At 30.4% G+C, this 16,422-nt stretch overlaps 1 protein-coding gene across 1 annotated transcript; it reads right to left on the bottom strand.

Moving 5' to 3' along the window:
- Positions 1 to 935: 935 nt before the first annotated feature.
- On the bottom strand, positions 936 to 16,151 carry LOC115883139 (transmembrane 9 superfamily member 3). The gene is made up of 11 exons (XM_030901450.1): positions 15,930 to 16,151; positions 15,516 to 15,711; positions 15,270 to 15,455; positions 15,047 to 15,216; positions 14,860 to 14,991; positions 10,549 to 10,715; positions 7,464 to 7,689; positions 5,303 to 5,403; positions 5,138 to 5,245; positions 3,751 to 3,981; positions 936 to 1,927 (listed from the first exon to the last, which is right to left on the bottom strand). Exons 1-11 carry the CDS (start codon positions 15,999 to 16,001, stop codon positions 1,783 to 1,785), a joined length of 1,734 nt encoding a protein of 577 aa, XP_030757310.1. The 5' UTR covers positions 16,002 to 16,151; the 3' UTR covers positions 936 to 1,782.
- Positions 16,152 to 16,422: the final 271 nt, after the last annotated feature.

Below are 16,422 nucleotides of genomic sequence, written 5' to 3'. Positions count from 1 at the left end.
AATAAAAATGAATTGCAAAAACGTTTTATTGATTATTAACCCTCCTATTTTAAATCCGACTTTTTTTGTAATAAAAGTATAGGATAAATCGTGATTTTATTTCATTCTCTTTGAATTTTTAGCCGACCATACCAACAGGTATGGTAGGCTATTAAGATCGGTAAAAATTTTTTTTTTATTTTCACTCAAAATGAGTTATTTGGGCCATAAATGACCTAAATACAAAATATTTTCATGGTGTCTGTATGTAACACGATAACTCAAAAACCGCTAAACCGATTTTAACCAAATTTGGCACAAAAGTACTGTGGCACCCGAGAATCTGGCCATTAGTTTTTGGTGGGGGTGGGGGATGGTAAGGGGGTATGGGAGGGGGTTAAAAATTTTTAAAAATCGGAACTCCAAAATTAGAGTAGCTAGCGAAACGCGGTTTTCAATTTAAGATTAGGAATAATATTTGCAACAAAATTTGTAATAACATCAAAATCAGTCAAAGTCGCAGTTTTTGAGATAAAAAAAATATGAAATATTGTTTAAAACATTATAACTCAGAAACAAAACAGCTAGCAAAACGGGGTTTTCACTTTTATGTACGGAAAATCTAAAAATAGGGCTAAAAATGAAAAAATCACTTAAAATTTGACCAAACACAATTGTCAATGACATGTCAAAATTCTTTTTGTTATTAGGTAGCTTTTAGATAGGTATGCTGAAGAAATTCCGCATATACTTTCTCAAACGCATTAACAAATTCTCCATTTGTTACGAACTTTTTGGCCATCTCTGTATAAATTAGTTCAAATGTACCACATAAGTTCTCAATTGTAGTTCGATATATCCTTATAAAAAGGATATATCTAAAGTTTCCCATTATTGTATGTCTAATTTGAGGAGTTTTTGAGAAACATGTCTAGTAGGGTTTAATAAAAAAAAGATTTATTTTTATTAATTTATTAATACTATCTTTACAGTTTCCGTTATATACTAATATAGTAGAGTGACTATTCATATTAATTAAACAACAGATAACTCTAATACAGCAATGCAGTCTCAAGATAAGTTTAGTAATCTTGAACTGCATAAGCCCTGTGTTAAAGAATATGCGGTAGTTCAAATGTACCGCAAGAACTTTTACTTTATCAAATCAAAAACATTTGCATTTCGAATTATCTTGATACAAAATAGAAAAATAGAGAAAGTGTGTTACTGCACATTACACGAAAAGTGTTAAATAAATATTTTATTGGACAGAGTGTTTTAAAAACATTGGGCAATCTTATGTATAATTACTCAAAAATATTTTTAAAAGACTCTGTATTTATTAACTGTAGTAAAATCACATATAATAAAGATAACAAATTGACCAAGTTAATACAACCTTCAAGTATATGCAATAGATATTGTGTGTATAACATAGACATTGAGAATTTAAAATATAATATTATGTAGTGCAATTTTATCACAAGACTTTATCAATGTATTTTATGAAAACTTAAAAAAGTCAAATTCAATTACGAATGTAGAAATAGATTTTCCCAAAAAAATCAAAAATTAAATTAAAAAAATATAATTTAAACTATTTTGAACGAAATATAATGGCCTAATGGTTTATCATATCGTCGAAACATGAATACACATACATTCTCTTCGTCCATCCTTTTCGCATTCATTCCAGCAATCAGTAACAAATATTTACATAAAAAACTTTTTTTAACATTGTAGAAAATATTTTGTTCATATTTTCTTTAAACCAAATAGTCCAATTTTTACCGTGTATGCATCTCAGTCGATTTTAACAGTAGAGTAAATTTTCCTTACGAATACGCTGGTACCTATGTAGCCAACGGTACCGCATATGATACCTAGGACACCGCTGAACAGGGCCATGTATCCGAAGTAAAATGTTGTTTGGAACAATCCGTACATCCTGCAAAAAAATATATAATTAACCGTCAAAGAGAAAGCACCAAATGAATGTTAATGAACAAATACTAAATGCTCATTTGCAAACATTCATGCAATTATCCAAAGCCAGCGGCGAAGCTTCCATTGATGCGGGTGATGCGTCGCATCACTTCAAAATATTGTAATACGTTTTTATTTAAAAAAGTCACTGAGATCTATAATAAATTAAAATTCTCAGTAAATTCATTCAAATAATTAAATTCAATTTCAATTATTTAATGTGTGTATTGGTCGAGCTTTATAGATAACGCTAGACCTACGCTAAACGCTAAAAATATATCGACAGCGCGATGATGCGACTGTCCTCGCTATTTCTTGAACGCCGCCGAACGCCGGTATTTATTAACTGTAGTAAAGCGAGCCGGGGTCAGCGAACTTTCCGGCTGCGATTATACCTCTCCCGTTTCCTGTTTAATCAGTGGGTGATGCGGTTTTTTAAACACATCTCGTTCGCGGTATATAATGAAAAATACCGTCGCGTGTCGCGATGACCGATTCTGAGTGCTGCTGCGAAATAATTTTGCAATCATCCTATATTCAGAAAAATTAAAAGCTATTGAAGAAGGACCTCTAAAGCATATTTTGAATATTAATAATAAATTAAAATCCTGTATTAAAAGTGAACACTGGTTATGTGGTTGGAAGGCACCCAAACTTTTTCTACTATTTTATCCAACAGATACGTTCACAGCTCACAGCTTCGTTTTTTTACCTAAATTTAGTTCTTTTTTTAAACTGGTTAGATTATTTTTTTAACCTGTTAATTTTTTTGTATATTTTAACTCTTCAACTTTTAAGATTTTATTAAAAAAAAAGAAAATAACTTTATTGTGTTGGTAAAATGTTAATTGCAGTCTACCTACATTACATCCGCTTGTATTGACGCCATGCTACGCCGCTGTTTGGGTTAGTTAAGGCGGTTAGTTATTTAGGTAAGTTATAGGAGTGTGCCACTCTTGAAAAACACCCGGTATAATATAGGCTTGGTGCATTTCAGTTGATTTCAACAAATTCCGACCGTAGCGCTTCAACGGCAAAAATGTGAAATTATCAATAGCCGCCGTCATGTTGATCGCATTAAAATAATATTAAAATCGTTGTTTGAATCAGTTCAATAACTCAACCTTTCCTGGATATTCAACTCTCCCGAAACAACATTTTATTTATAGCTTCATAGTTTCTCAAACCGATCTGATCAAAAGCAAAAATAGATTCAAGCAGTTCGACGAAACAAGTAAGTAAACAAAGGGCTTGTTACATAATCAAAGAATTAAATAGACATATACTATGAGAGGATAAAATATAATTTGCAATATTAATGGTATAGTTTTTTAATCAACAATTTTTTATGAACATCTTCTAAAATTATAATTGTTTCTTAATATATAAAAATATCGTTATAGCCGAAATAGCCCCACTAGCAAATTATGCCCCACTAGCAAAACCGGTAGTTAAAAGTATGTTCGCTACCGTAGTTGAACTCATCTAAAAAGCTTTTTTAGCTGGTATAATAAATTATAATACAAGTTAGACCTTCTGAAGATATAAAAATATTTACTTCTTATTTTTAGAATTTTCACAAATTATTATTCCTAACACTTTTAAAATACTATATAATAAATTTTTCGTATACTCGGTATTTAAACCCGTGTATTTGTATATATTAGTTGTTCACGATATTCTTCGATGGTGGCAGCACCGGCGGAGAATGCACCAAGCCTATACGTTATAAGTTATACCCCTTGACTGAACAATGAATAAAGAAATATAATACCTAATACTTACTTTGTTTTGAAAAAGAAATAGTAAATTGCGTAGACGTAAACATAGGCAGCGGTAGAGGCGGCCGCCAAATATGAGGTCCATTGCCAGCGATAATCTTCTGCATTCAGTAAGAAGTATGTGCAAACGATCGTGACGCATATCGTAACAATAATCAGTATCAGAAAAACGAGCAGCATAAAACCATAGACATAGTAGATTTTGTAGGCCCAAAACGATGTGAAAATAAAGTACCTAAAAAATTAGAATACATAAAATGCAAAGAATCAGAAATTTTTATTTTTTATAAAACAACAAATAAATTAATGAAAATTCCAATTGTGTTAAGCCGACTACAGACGGCATGGCAAGCCATGGCCAGCGTTTCAGCAAACGTTTGTAGAAGCGTTGGTCTTTGCTTGATATTCGCGCACCGACGACCGTACACACTACATGTTTTATCTTTGCCAGTCTTTTCGAGGCAAGTGAAGGCGAACGTTGTACAAGGGTACAAATAACACAAGAAATGAGGTTTGACTCCGATGATGAAGTAAGAGCAGCGTCTGCTATGTCGTATGTACGGCGATCAAGCCCACTGGCGAGTTTCAACAAGTCCCTTTGATGTGTGTCGAAAATACCGCTTCATAGGCGAACCCTGGCCAGCGCCAACCTTGGCTTTGCTTTGCCATATGTTTTGCATACACACGATGCGCCAACGTTGAAACGAGCGGACACTGGCCAAGGCTTGCCATGCCGTCTGTAGCCGCCTTTAGATATAACCGAAATAATTGAATTTTTATACAGGGTGTCTTAAATAAGTGCAAATATTTTTAGGGGAAGTATATTTCGATTCCAGAAATACGTCTATGAGTTTTCTGTGCAATTTTTTTTAAAAATTCCAATTTTTTTAAATTTTTAGATAATAAACATAATATCTTGATAATATGGCAACATAAATAATATGTTTCTTTTACTGACATCTACCAGCCCTGAAAATATTTGCACTTATTTAAGACTCATCCTGTATAAAAAGGCAACTGTTTAAAAAATAACTATAATAATGTCAGTATTAATTTTATGGTTATAACAAATAATTTAAATGTGATAATAACAACAAAACAATAGAAAAAGAACGACGTCATAATGACCAATCAAATGGATTTCTATCAAACCAACCTCTATATTTATGCCATTTATTAAAAATTGACATAAAAACTTGTCAAAAAATAATGTTATATTGAGTTATTAAAAGTTTTAAGCAAATTTCACATCATTCATCAATTCATTTGATCATCAAATCAATCATTTTTTATAAAGAATAAAAATATTTGACAAACTATAAACTTTTTGACAAATGTCCAAATACCAAGAATACACGATTTTGTTTTGACAATAAAAAATTGTAACTTACATTTCAATAAAAATACTAGCAAAAGGCAAAACACCCCCTAGCAAAATGATCACACCTGGCTCCATAAACCATTTTTTCTCTGGAATTGGTCTTGGCACAGCATTTATTCTAAAATCAATTTATTCATATATTTATGCACAAAACAATTAAAAATAAGTATCATACCTGCATGGATAATCAGGTTGGCCAGCCAAATTCCTGCCCAACACCGTGCCTACCAAAGTGAGTGGCAAAATAACGAAGAGACACAAACAAACCACAGCTATCTGTATAAAAAGTAAATAAATTTTTAAACCTACTTATAAAGGGTTATTCACCACATACGACACGGAGTATTGTAGCTAAACGATTAGATTTTGACAAATTCTAAGTTTTGGGTTCGTTGAAGGACTATTAGAGCTACAATTTAAAAATATTTTTACAAGATACAGAGTGTTCCAAATAAATAAAAAATATTATAGTTGTATTATTTTAAATGGAACACCCTGTATATTATTTTATTTTTAGATTCTATGGTTGAAATAAATGTAAATTTGATTAAATTTTATCACACTTAAACCATACCGTTTTTGAAATATATTCAATTTTGTGAAATTGTAGTGTTAAAATTTTAAGGCTTCATTTCTCCAAGGGTATTAAAGGTTTTAATACTAAATACTTACTGAAGATTATTCATTGATCAGATATTGTGTTGCAATAATAAAAAATATACTACCTTATACAGAGTGTCCAAAAATTTATATTAAATAATTACTAGCTTTAAACGGTAATAACTTTTTTAATTTAAATGGAATACCCTGCATATTTTACGTGAATCAGGTGCACATTTACCATTTTTACCTATCTTTTTAAGTTTTCGTAGAAAATGCATTTTCTTATAATTTAGACCTCAATTTATCAATATACCCATGGAATATTGACATTTTAGATTTTTTTAAAGCAACAAATGTACGAAAAGAAAACAATTTAAATCTTTGTGAAAGAGTATATCAAATATACCAACATTATTTCCGCCCAAAAATTAGTTAATTACATATTTAATTGTTTTAGTTAATAAATTATTCTAAACAACTGTGGATTTGAATCAGAAATTAATATAAGTTATGAAAATGAACGTCTCTTTTGTTATAAATAAGCATTCGTCAAGAAATAAAATAAAATTTATAAGGTGTGACTTTTTACCACACTGGTATACATACAAAATTCATTTTTATAGAAATACACATACAAAATTCAGTTTTTTAGTATTTGAAGCAATTATTATTAAACAACGCAAACACTCAATTAATGTAGTTTGAATACTGGGATCATATTAATTGATTAATTGGTCCTCTTTAACAAATATTTAAACCTTTTTTTTTATTTTTTAAAGAAATAAGCGAATTATATCGACAATATTAGTATCTGTACTCTTTTAAAAATTTGCTAGATCTTTAAAAATAATCTAAAATGTCAATATTCCATGAGTACAGTGATAAATGGGGTCTAAATTACAAGGAAATGCATTTTCTAATAAAACTTGAAGAGATACGTAAAAAACGGTGTAATACAATTAAACTGTGCTTCTGATTCTAGTAAAATATACAGAGTGTTCCATTTAAATTAAGGAATATATTGCCGTTTAAGTAATTATTTAAAATATATTTTTAGACACTCTGTATAAGGAAGTATGATTTTTATTATCGCAACACAAAATTTAGTAAATAGGAAAAATTCAGTACAATATTTGGTTTTAAAAACTTAAATACGCCTAGAGAAACGAAGCATTAAAATTGTTACTGTATTTTTACAAAAACGTAAATATTTCAAAAACGGTAAGATTAAAATGCGGTAAACCTTAAACAAATTTACCTTTATTTTAATCATAGAAACTAAAAATGTAATAATATACAGGGTGCTTTATGTTTTCCAATATTAAAAATTGATTTTTAAAAAATAATTCTAACTCAGAAAACCAAAGATTTATTTATTTTTAACTTATTTAATTAACAATAGAAAAAATTGATATGGTGACGGGCAGAGATTCGTTCTGCACTGCTGTCGATAGATCAATCCGTCGTTCGAAGTCCTATCTTCGCTATTTATAATTAAAGGGTATCTTGCATCAGCATTATTGAACAATGAAGGCTGGATACATAACTGGTGTTCCATTTAAGAAAATATAATTTTGATATTTTTTATTTATTAGGGACACTCTGTATCTTGTAAAAATATTTTTAAATTGTAGCTCTAATAGTCCTTCAACTAACACAAAACTTAAAATTTGTAAAAAATCTCCGTATCGTATGTGGTGAATAACCCTCTTGTTATAAATTTAAAATCTTACCATAGTCTCAAAAGGTATGGCCCTCGACGCGTGATAATAGATGGCAATGAAATTAATGAAAAATGCCGTTCCGCAAACGAACACCGGCAGCATGAATGCAGAAGCTACCATTTGTCGAATCCATAATTTTCCGCCCATACGCGCATACAGTGATCCACCAAAGTACCCGTTGACAGGGGAAGTTACGGCGTAGACAAATATGGCCGTCGACAGCAGCATTCCGCGTCTAAAAAGAAAAAACTTGCTTTTAAACAAGGAAAACTCTAAATACAGATTGTATATTGCATACCAAGACAGAATATTAAAGCGTTGATTGAAAGAATTGGAAAGATACGCAACCTAATGGGCAAATTCGTGACGCTGATTTTATTTCCCCTTCTGTCTCAAGTGCTGTACGGTGGAGCCTCTACTCGTTCTACGGCCAACGCATAAAACATTAATTTTCTCTAATTCGGCTAGCGCAGACATATCGAAGACGATAAGGAACAGAAAGCGACAGTGTTGCCATATTAAAATATGTAATATCTGTAACGTTTGACGAGAATATCTTTGGATAAAAAATCCGCGTTTATGTATTGAAAATTCATTCGTGTTAAACATAGAATAAACAACAAAAATAAAATTTCTTTTATAGGTACTGAATATTTCGTATGATCGAAAAAAGTCGTTTAGTTGGCTCGGAAATGGCGACTATTTACATTTACCATAATATTTTACATATGAAAAAACAGCGATCTTCATCTATAAGCCAACTCTGACGCCGTTCTTTGTTTAATCACATAATATTATATTAAATTGTTTAATGATAGAAAATCCGTATTATTAACGTACTGTACCCAAAATCCGTAAATCTACGGATTAAACCGTAGTTCTGGCAACGCTGTCTCCGACAACCACCCACTCTGTCAACCGAAAGCAGAACTGCGGTACAGTATTCTTTATCCGATGCGCTGTAAACTAAAGCTCAACTAAATCTCCGACAGGTTTTGTGTCACGAAATCGCCCATAAGGTAGCGCATCTTATTTCTTCAATTAGCGATTAAAGTTTTCAGAGTAGTGCCTAAATATACACGGTGGCCTCATTCGCCTCGGTTGATTATACGAAAACGGAACGATGTAGAAACAAAATATTTTATGGATATGTGTGGGAAGGCAATGTGCATAATTTAAAATTATTTTTAAATGTACAGGGTGTGTCAGAACTAAGATCTATACCAAAGTTATATTTTTTCTTATGGAACACCCGGTATTTTATTTCATTTTTGTATTCTTGAACATAAAATAAGGCATTTATTATAAGGCTTTAATATGTTTAAAAGTTTTGGTTTTTGAGATATTTAAAGATATTTAAATATGCATGCTATAATAAAAAAGTTTGTCAACACCTTGTACATTACTTTTCAGAATTAATTCTTGTGCTGACTTTTAAGCCAGAGAGATAAACTTTACTAAAAAATTTGATTGCTTCCGTAAATGTATATAGGGGTATCAAAAATTGCTGGTCTATTTTAAATATTTATTTAAAAATAAAACTTCGGTATTTCAAATGCAACACTATTTTTTTTTAAAAATAAATCAAAGCAAATTTAAATGCTCTTTCAAACTATATTAGGGTTTCCTATACCTATCTGGCTCAGATTTTGAATAAAAAGCGATTTTTCAATAAAATTGTACTCAATACGGCTGGTGTCGCCATGGCAATTTTCTAATGACACTTAGTAGCTATTTTCAAAATCGTCATTAGTTTATGGATTTTATTTAAATTTAAACAGGTTATTTTTATTTAATTTACCTACAATCTACAATAAGGTTAATAAGTATCTATTATTTTCTCAAGAAAAATGAAGCACTACCTGCTGGCGGAAGGAATGGATATGTTATTAGTGATTTTTGTGAGGACAATTGCTTGTTGGCCTGAAGGGTTTATGCTCAAAGATATCCAAACAGGAATTTTCTTGACAAGCGTTCCTTTGAAAAACTACTTTTCATATTTCACAAAGCTGATAGTGTGGTATATGAAAAACCTATTAGGCAGAAACCTGTCGTTGGAATTGAAGAAAATTAATTTGCCTTAATTAGCTCTTTTATAGAAAATCCAATATATCTACAAGTCATCTTAATATAAATCAAAGAACTATTTCTTTATTTTTCTTGATAAAATAATAAATACTTACTTATTAAACTTTGTAGGTACCTAAATTAAATAAAAGCAAACTGTTATAAATTTCAATAAAGTCCATACACTAATGTCGATGTTGAAAATAGCTACTAACTGTCACTAGCAAATTGCCATGGTGACACCAGCCATCTTGATTTCCATTTTATTAAAAAATCGCTTTTTATACAAAATCTGAGCCAGATAGGTATGGGAAACCCTAATATAGTTTGAAAGAGCATCTAAATCTGCATCGACTTATTTAAAAAAATACGTGGTGTTGCATTTGAATTTGAAATAACAAAGTTTTTATGCACAATAAACATTCAAAATAGACCAGCAATTTTTGATACCCCTGTATATATTTGAGAAAGCAATACAATTTTTTAGTAAAGCTTATTTCTCTAGCTTCAAAGTCAGCACATAAATTAATTCTGAAAAGCAATATACATGGTGTTGACAAACTTTTTTATTATAGCATGCATATTTGATTTGATATTTTTTTGAGATATAAATATCTCAAAAACCACAGCATTTAAACATATTAATTCCTCATAATAATAAATGCCTTATTTTATGCCCAAGAATCCAAAAATGAAATAAAATACGAGGTGTTCCATAAGAAAAAATATAACTTTGGTATGGATCTTAGTTCTGACACACCCTGTACATTTGAAAATAATTTTAAATTATGCACATTGCCTCTCTACATATACCCATAAAAAAACTGTTTCTGCATGTTTCCGTTTTCGTATAATCAACCTGCAACCGTGTATATGAGGGTAAAGTGAGAAGTTTGACAACCCTCATATGTTAACCCCAAAAAAATGCACTGTTTTGCATGCGATGCAAATTGGTAAGTAAACAAGATATTCCATTAGAACAAGGCTACTACGACTATCAGTATATTCACATAGAAGAATAGCTCACTCAGTATATAGTTCTCCTAATATGGCAAACACAATAACACTAAGAACTACAGTTGTAAGTTGATGACCTGCACCAATCAAAGCGGAAAATAATAAGGGATTTGAGGCCGGTCTAAATACATCCCCATGTACTTGTTTCCAACCATATTCATCCCCTAAATCTCTTTCCTGAAAAAAAAGAAGTGGTTTAGTTTTTTTCTTATTAAATTCAAATTCATTGATGGCTTGAAATTGTGTAGTATACTTTGCAACCATTATGCCGGGTCCAGACCAAGGCGACAAAAAGTAAACAAGATTTTGAGACAAATTGTCCACACCGCAAGGACAAAAGTACAACAAAGTCAAAAGTTTTGTTGTTGCGAATGAGTTTTATTAACCATGTGTGATTTTACTGGTCGCCTACTGTTGGCTACTGCGCCGACAACTTGTCGTAAAATATACAAACAAAACATAGACACTTTGATCTTTACCGACTCGAGACGGGACATCGAAAAGTCTCCGAATTTTGAAACAAAACAAAAATGAGACAAAAATGTCGCAGAAATGTATTGGAAAAAATGTCTATACCTAAAAAAATCCTTTATGAGTATTTGGCCACTGCACTGCAAGAAAAATCTACTAAATAAAATAGTTATTTTTTGTAAACACTTCTGCGTTAAACCTAAATGAACACTGCTTGTCAGAAGTTATGTTTACAGTAATAATAATTTGCCTAACAAAGAAAAAAATGCTTAACGTTTCGGAAAGTTTATCTCTTTCCGTCGTCGGAAGCAAAAAAATATTATTTAAAATATTTAAATTCAACTATTCGAGAACACTTTACTTTTTTTAAAACAGATACGTCTACAAGAAACCGTTGACGTTCTGTTGAATTTAAATATTTTAAATAGTTTTTTTTATTCTTTGTATTTTTTTTTGCTTCCGACGCACAGTAGGCAATATGTCCAAACCAAGTTGCAAAAAATAACATCCACAGTTAGCATTTATGGCAATAACATTAGATTGGAAACATATTAGTTAAGAGAAAACCACATAAAACCAACAAAAAAACATATTCGGAGTCTCTTTCGAGGGACTGTAAAACGAACTTTGCGCAAAACCTACATTTTCAGTTAATTTGTGTCCAATAACTGCCTTTTTTTTACAATTTTTTAAATAGTATCCGTTGCATTCAAGTGACACAGTATTATAACAATTGAATCGGACGACCTTAGCTTGCTGTCAATAATTATTGGTGAAATTGTCACAACGTGTTTTACGTAGATTCCAGGTTGCGGTAAATTTAATGTTAAGGTAAGTAAAAAAGTATCTTTTATTTTGATTTTTTGGATAAAAACTAGGTAAAGGTCAAAGTAGAACATAATCATTTAAGGTTTTTTTGATAGTGGCATATATTCTATCTTAGAAAAGTTAAGTCAAAAAAATCGCAAAAATTCGTAACAGTAAATTTATTGGAAGCGTTGGAAGGAAAAATGCTATTTAAATATATCATATACGGGGTATTTTATTTAATTTAGGAATACCTGTTATCTCATTGTGACATTACACATGACATCATGTAGAGGATTCTTACGAGTTTTACTGGTAAATATTGTGATGCACGGGTAATATCACTCCCCGACAACTGTAGGTATTCCTAGCTATTATAACAATTTAACAATAATTCATTTAAGAGGGGTGTCCAGATATAATGGATATTTCAAAAAAATCCTGTATGGGTATTTCGCCACTGCTGCAAGAAAATCTACAAAATAAAATAATTATTTTTTGTAAACACTTCTGCGTTAAACCTAAACGGACGCTGCTTGTCAGAAGTTATGTTTACGGTAATACAAATTTGCCTAACAAAGCAAAAAAAATGCTTTTTGCTTTGTTAGGCAAATTTGTAAAAAAAAATGCTTTTTGCTTTGTTAGGCAAATTTGTATTACCAACATAACTTCTGACAAGCAGCGTCCGTTTAGGTTTAACGCAGAAGTGTTTACAAAAAATAATTATTTTATTTTGTAGATTTTCTTGCAGCAGTGGCGAAATACCCATACAGGATTTTTTTGGAAAGATGAATCCGCCACATAGGTATAGACATTTTTTATAATGGATATTACTTTACAAAAAAATGCAATACAGCGAATACATCACATATCAGACTAACTAAACTAATCATGTAGGATTTTCTTTTATACATTGACACCCCCTTTATCTTTTTTATTTGACGTTTCCGAAAACTGTCTCAAATTAAAGTGGTTTTGAATAAATTTGCCAAAAAAGTCTATTTCGCATATACAAAGTGCTTCAAAAAGTCTGGGAGTGGTTCAACTATCTTATTTCAAATTAGGTATACTACATAAAAGAACTTAGGATTTTTAGGAAAAAATAAAAATCAAATAAAGAATTGGGTACTAATTTGAAATAAGAAAGTTGGGCCACGCACAGAATTTCTAAGGCACTCTATATATGCAAAGAAGACTGTTTTGAAAAATGTATTCGAGACTATTAAACTTTTATTCAAGGCACTTTTTTCGAAAACGTCGAATAAAAAAGATACAGAGGATGTCAATATATATAACAAACCCTGTATATGCCGGAGGAGTAATAATTGCTCAATATTTGTCTGTTTCATCTTGGCTCTGCCAAAAATCGTAAAATTTAGTGAAATGTAAAATATTATTACCGCATTTTGGTAGCTGTATTAGTCAAAAGATGAATTTTCCATTTTATGAATCCCCCCCGCCACCCCCAACACTCTCAAGTCAGCCAAAACTAACTGAGTTCACGGGCTACTGGCATAGAATGTTTTTACCAAATTTGAGCGAAATCGTACAAAAAAATAATTTTTGCAACATACTTCTGTATTTTTGCCCACTGTGCGACGACGGAAAGAGATAAACTTTCCAAAACGTTAAGCATTTTTTTCTTTGTTAGGCAAATTTTTATTACTGTAAACATAACTTCTGACAAGCAGTGCCCATTTAGGTTTAACGCCAGAAGTGTTTACAAAAAATAACTATTTTATTTTGTAGATTAGAACTACCCATAAAGGATTTTTTTGGAGAAATGTATTGGATTTGTCGCAATTTTGTCGTAAAACATGAATGTTTCTGTTTTGTCGTTTTTTGTCTGCTTGCTTGGTCTGGACCCGGCATTAGAAGAAAATTTGGCCTGTTGTCCTGTCAAATTTGATATTTAAAATAAAATTGGTAAAAAATGAGTTTGCTGGCAGAATTTCGAAAGAAACTTTATTTGAAAAAGTCGTTTCTTTTTAATTTTATAAAAGTGGATGCATTTTCAGAAATCTAGATAAAAAATAAAATTTTGTAATTTTTAATCAATAGCAGCCGATTCTCGTGGTAAAAGCAAAAATAACAAATAACTGATGGTAGTTCCTTGGCTAGTCAAATATTTACTTAGAGGTAACATATTCAGTTAGAATTATTGAATCTGTTAATAGCTTTTAAAGAAAGATAAATTTAGTTGTAAAAATTAGACAAAAAGTGAGTCAAAGTATGTAAAGTGAATATCTTCCGCATTTAGGGAAATGCTATCATAAAATTCATATTTGTACAGGCTGGAAAATCATTTCACATTTTGTTTCTAATAATAGGAAATTTTAGTTAAGTGTAGACTACTATTTTTAAGCCATTTACAAACTTAAAAAAAAAAGATCTATATATTTTGTTTTTCATTCTAGAAATTTTTCTAAACATAGACACGCAAAAAAAACTTCTTGTGGAAGTGTACCATTTTTTGACATTGATGTCTAAAGTATCTACTAGGTTAAGTTCATACCTATATACGAAAAGTGTTTAGAATATGCAAGAACAAACACGTTTTTATGCAACTGATTTCAGTTATTCTAAAGTCGGAAAAAAGAGAATGATATCCACAGAGAAGTTTTTATCATTTTGTGTATGGGGAGGCTTCTATATACTGGATGTTTTGTGGTTTTTTTATAAGTTATTTCAAGTAAAAAAAACTTCACACACTTTATGTTATAAAATAAAGAAAGGGTCATTTGCTTTTAAACTATATTTGTGTGTTTTAGTTAAAGCCCTCTTCCTATAAATCCTATATTAATATTTAAGTAATGAATTAATTCTATGGATGACAAAGAAACTATTAGAAACATCAATATCAATTACATCATGTATTCCTAACTGTAAAATCATATAGTAAAAGTAGATAGTTAGATGGTACAGTAAAGGTCAAGATAATATTACATAACTAATACCATCCTCTCTTTCAATTGCTAATATTTTAAAACTTTTAATAGAAATAAATCTCAGCTCATATAAAAACACATATTAATATAATTACCATATCATCAATATCATCATCTTTGCTATATCTGGCATAATCTTTCCTTAAAGTTCTCATCAAGATCATTGAAACTAAGCCAACCAGGAAAATAACCATCATAAAACTATTAAAAATACTGAACCAATGTATCTGGAAATTCAAAAATTTTAATGTTATAATAATGGAATATAATCAGTATTATTACTCTGTGTTGGAAAAAATTGTGATCTAAATATTTATCAAATCTATCTTCAAATTTTGTGTCAGTCTTTTTCCATATAACCTCATAAGAAAAATTTAGTTTATTATTCGGTGCTAGTAGAACTTTTTCTTCTGAAGTTAAGTTAACATCGATGATTTGCTTTCCATTGTAACCTTAAAAATGAATATACATGCATATGGAGTTCTATAACTTATTATAAACATACCTATTTCAAATTTCTTGTGTGTCCAAATATAATAATTATTATCTTTAACTTCTCCAACTACACCCCAAATAGGAAGATCATCAATGTACATTTGATACCAGTAATGATTTTTTACTGCATAAACAAAGGCTTTAAACTTTTCTTCTTCTAAATAAACCACACAGTATTGAAACCTGGGAACATTATCTAAAATATACATATATTTATGATATTAAAACATCCAGCTATCAAGATTCAGTGCCATACTTTTAAATTCAATGTCAATACCACTATATTCTAGTTCTACCCCTTGTAGAGCCTCGCTAAGAGTCTCATGATAATGGTCAATGTGTGTCTTAGGGCCTGCACAAAATGGAAGCGAGAAGTAGGCATAAGTCTCTTGCCTATTATGATATGGGCCTACTGTATTCATCCATAGTACTACCTCATCGTTATCTTCATACTAAAAGCAAGTTATGCATGTCTGTACAAATAATCTTTGTAATATATCAAAATACATGAATTTTGTGAGTTTACAATTTATTATAGAGTGACATACTAAAAAGACAACACTCTTTATTTATCCAAAACTAACGAAGTTCAGTGTTGCTATATAATAAATAGCTATAATATAAAAACTGTAAATACAATGGTACTATAGATTTGTTTTGTTCTACTTACTATGTGACTATGCTCATCTGAAAACGCCCCAGTAACAAATAAAAAAAGCAATATTCCTTTAATGTGTTTCATACTGAAACTATAGAGGTTTCCCAGTATTTTCTTTAAGTATGTACAATGTATGTAGAGTTAGATATTATAATATTCGCATATTTAACATTTCTACACACGTAGCACAAAAACTACTTACAAAATTGACAGATCATTGATGGCCATTGACAATTGTCAATTTCTTTCAACTGAAAAAGGAATCTGTAAAATGTTTTGAACATGAAACAATTAAAACTATAATTTCATTTAAGAATATTTTATTAAACATTTTATAAGTTAGAATATTTGTAAATGGCAATAGTAATTAAATTATTGTCTCTAAACATTGCTTTTTTTGCCCCCAAAATCAATAAAAAAAATTCTAGATTGCATCTGTGGATTTCATTCGATTACTCACAACCATGGTACAAAAGAATAAAACACGAAAAATTTGTAACTCGTC

Source organism: Sitophilus oryzae, unplaced genomic scaffold (genome assembly GCF_002938485.1).
Source record: "Sitophilus oryzae breed Bouriz unplaced genomic scaffold, Soryzae_2.0 scaffold_1818_pilon_pilon, whole genome shotgun sequence".
Classification (NCBI taxonomy): domain Eukaryota; kingdom Metazoa; phylum Arthropoda; class Insecta; order Coleoptera; family Curculionidae; genus Sitophilus; species Sitophilus oryzae.
This window is presented reverse-complemented; position numbering and strand designations above follow the sequence as displayed.

Coding starts and splice junctions, on each gene's coding strand:
- LOC115883139 (XM_030901450.1), bottom strand. CDS start 16,001: ATGAAACACATTAAAGGAATATTGCTTTTTTTATTTGTTACTGGGGCG. Junction 15,712..15,929: donor CAGATGAGCATAGTCACATA/GTAAGTAGAACA, acceptor ACTTGCTTTTAG/TATGAAGATAACGATGAGGT. Junction 10,716..14,859: donor ATGATGATATTGATGATATG/GTAATTATATTA, acceptor CTTTTTTTTCAG/GAAAGAGATTTAGGGGATGA.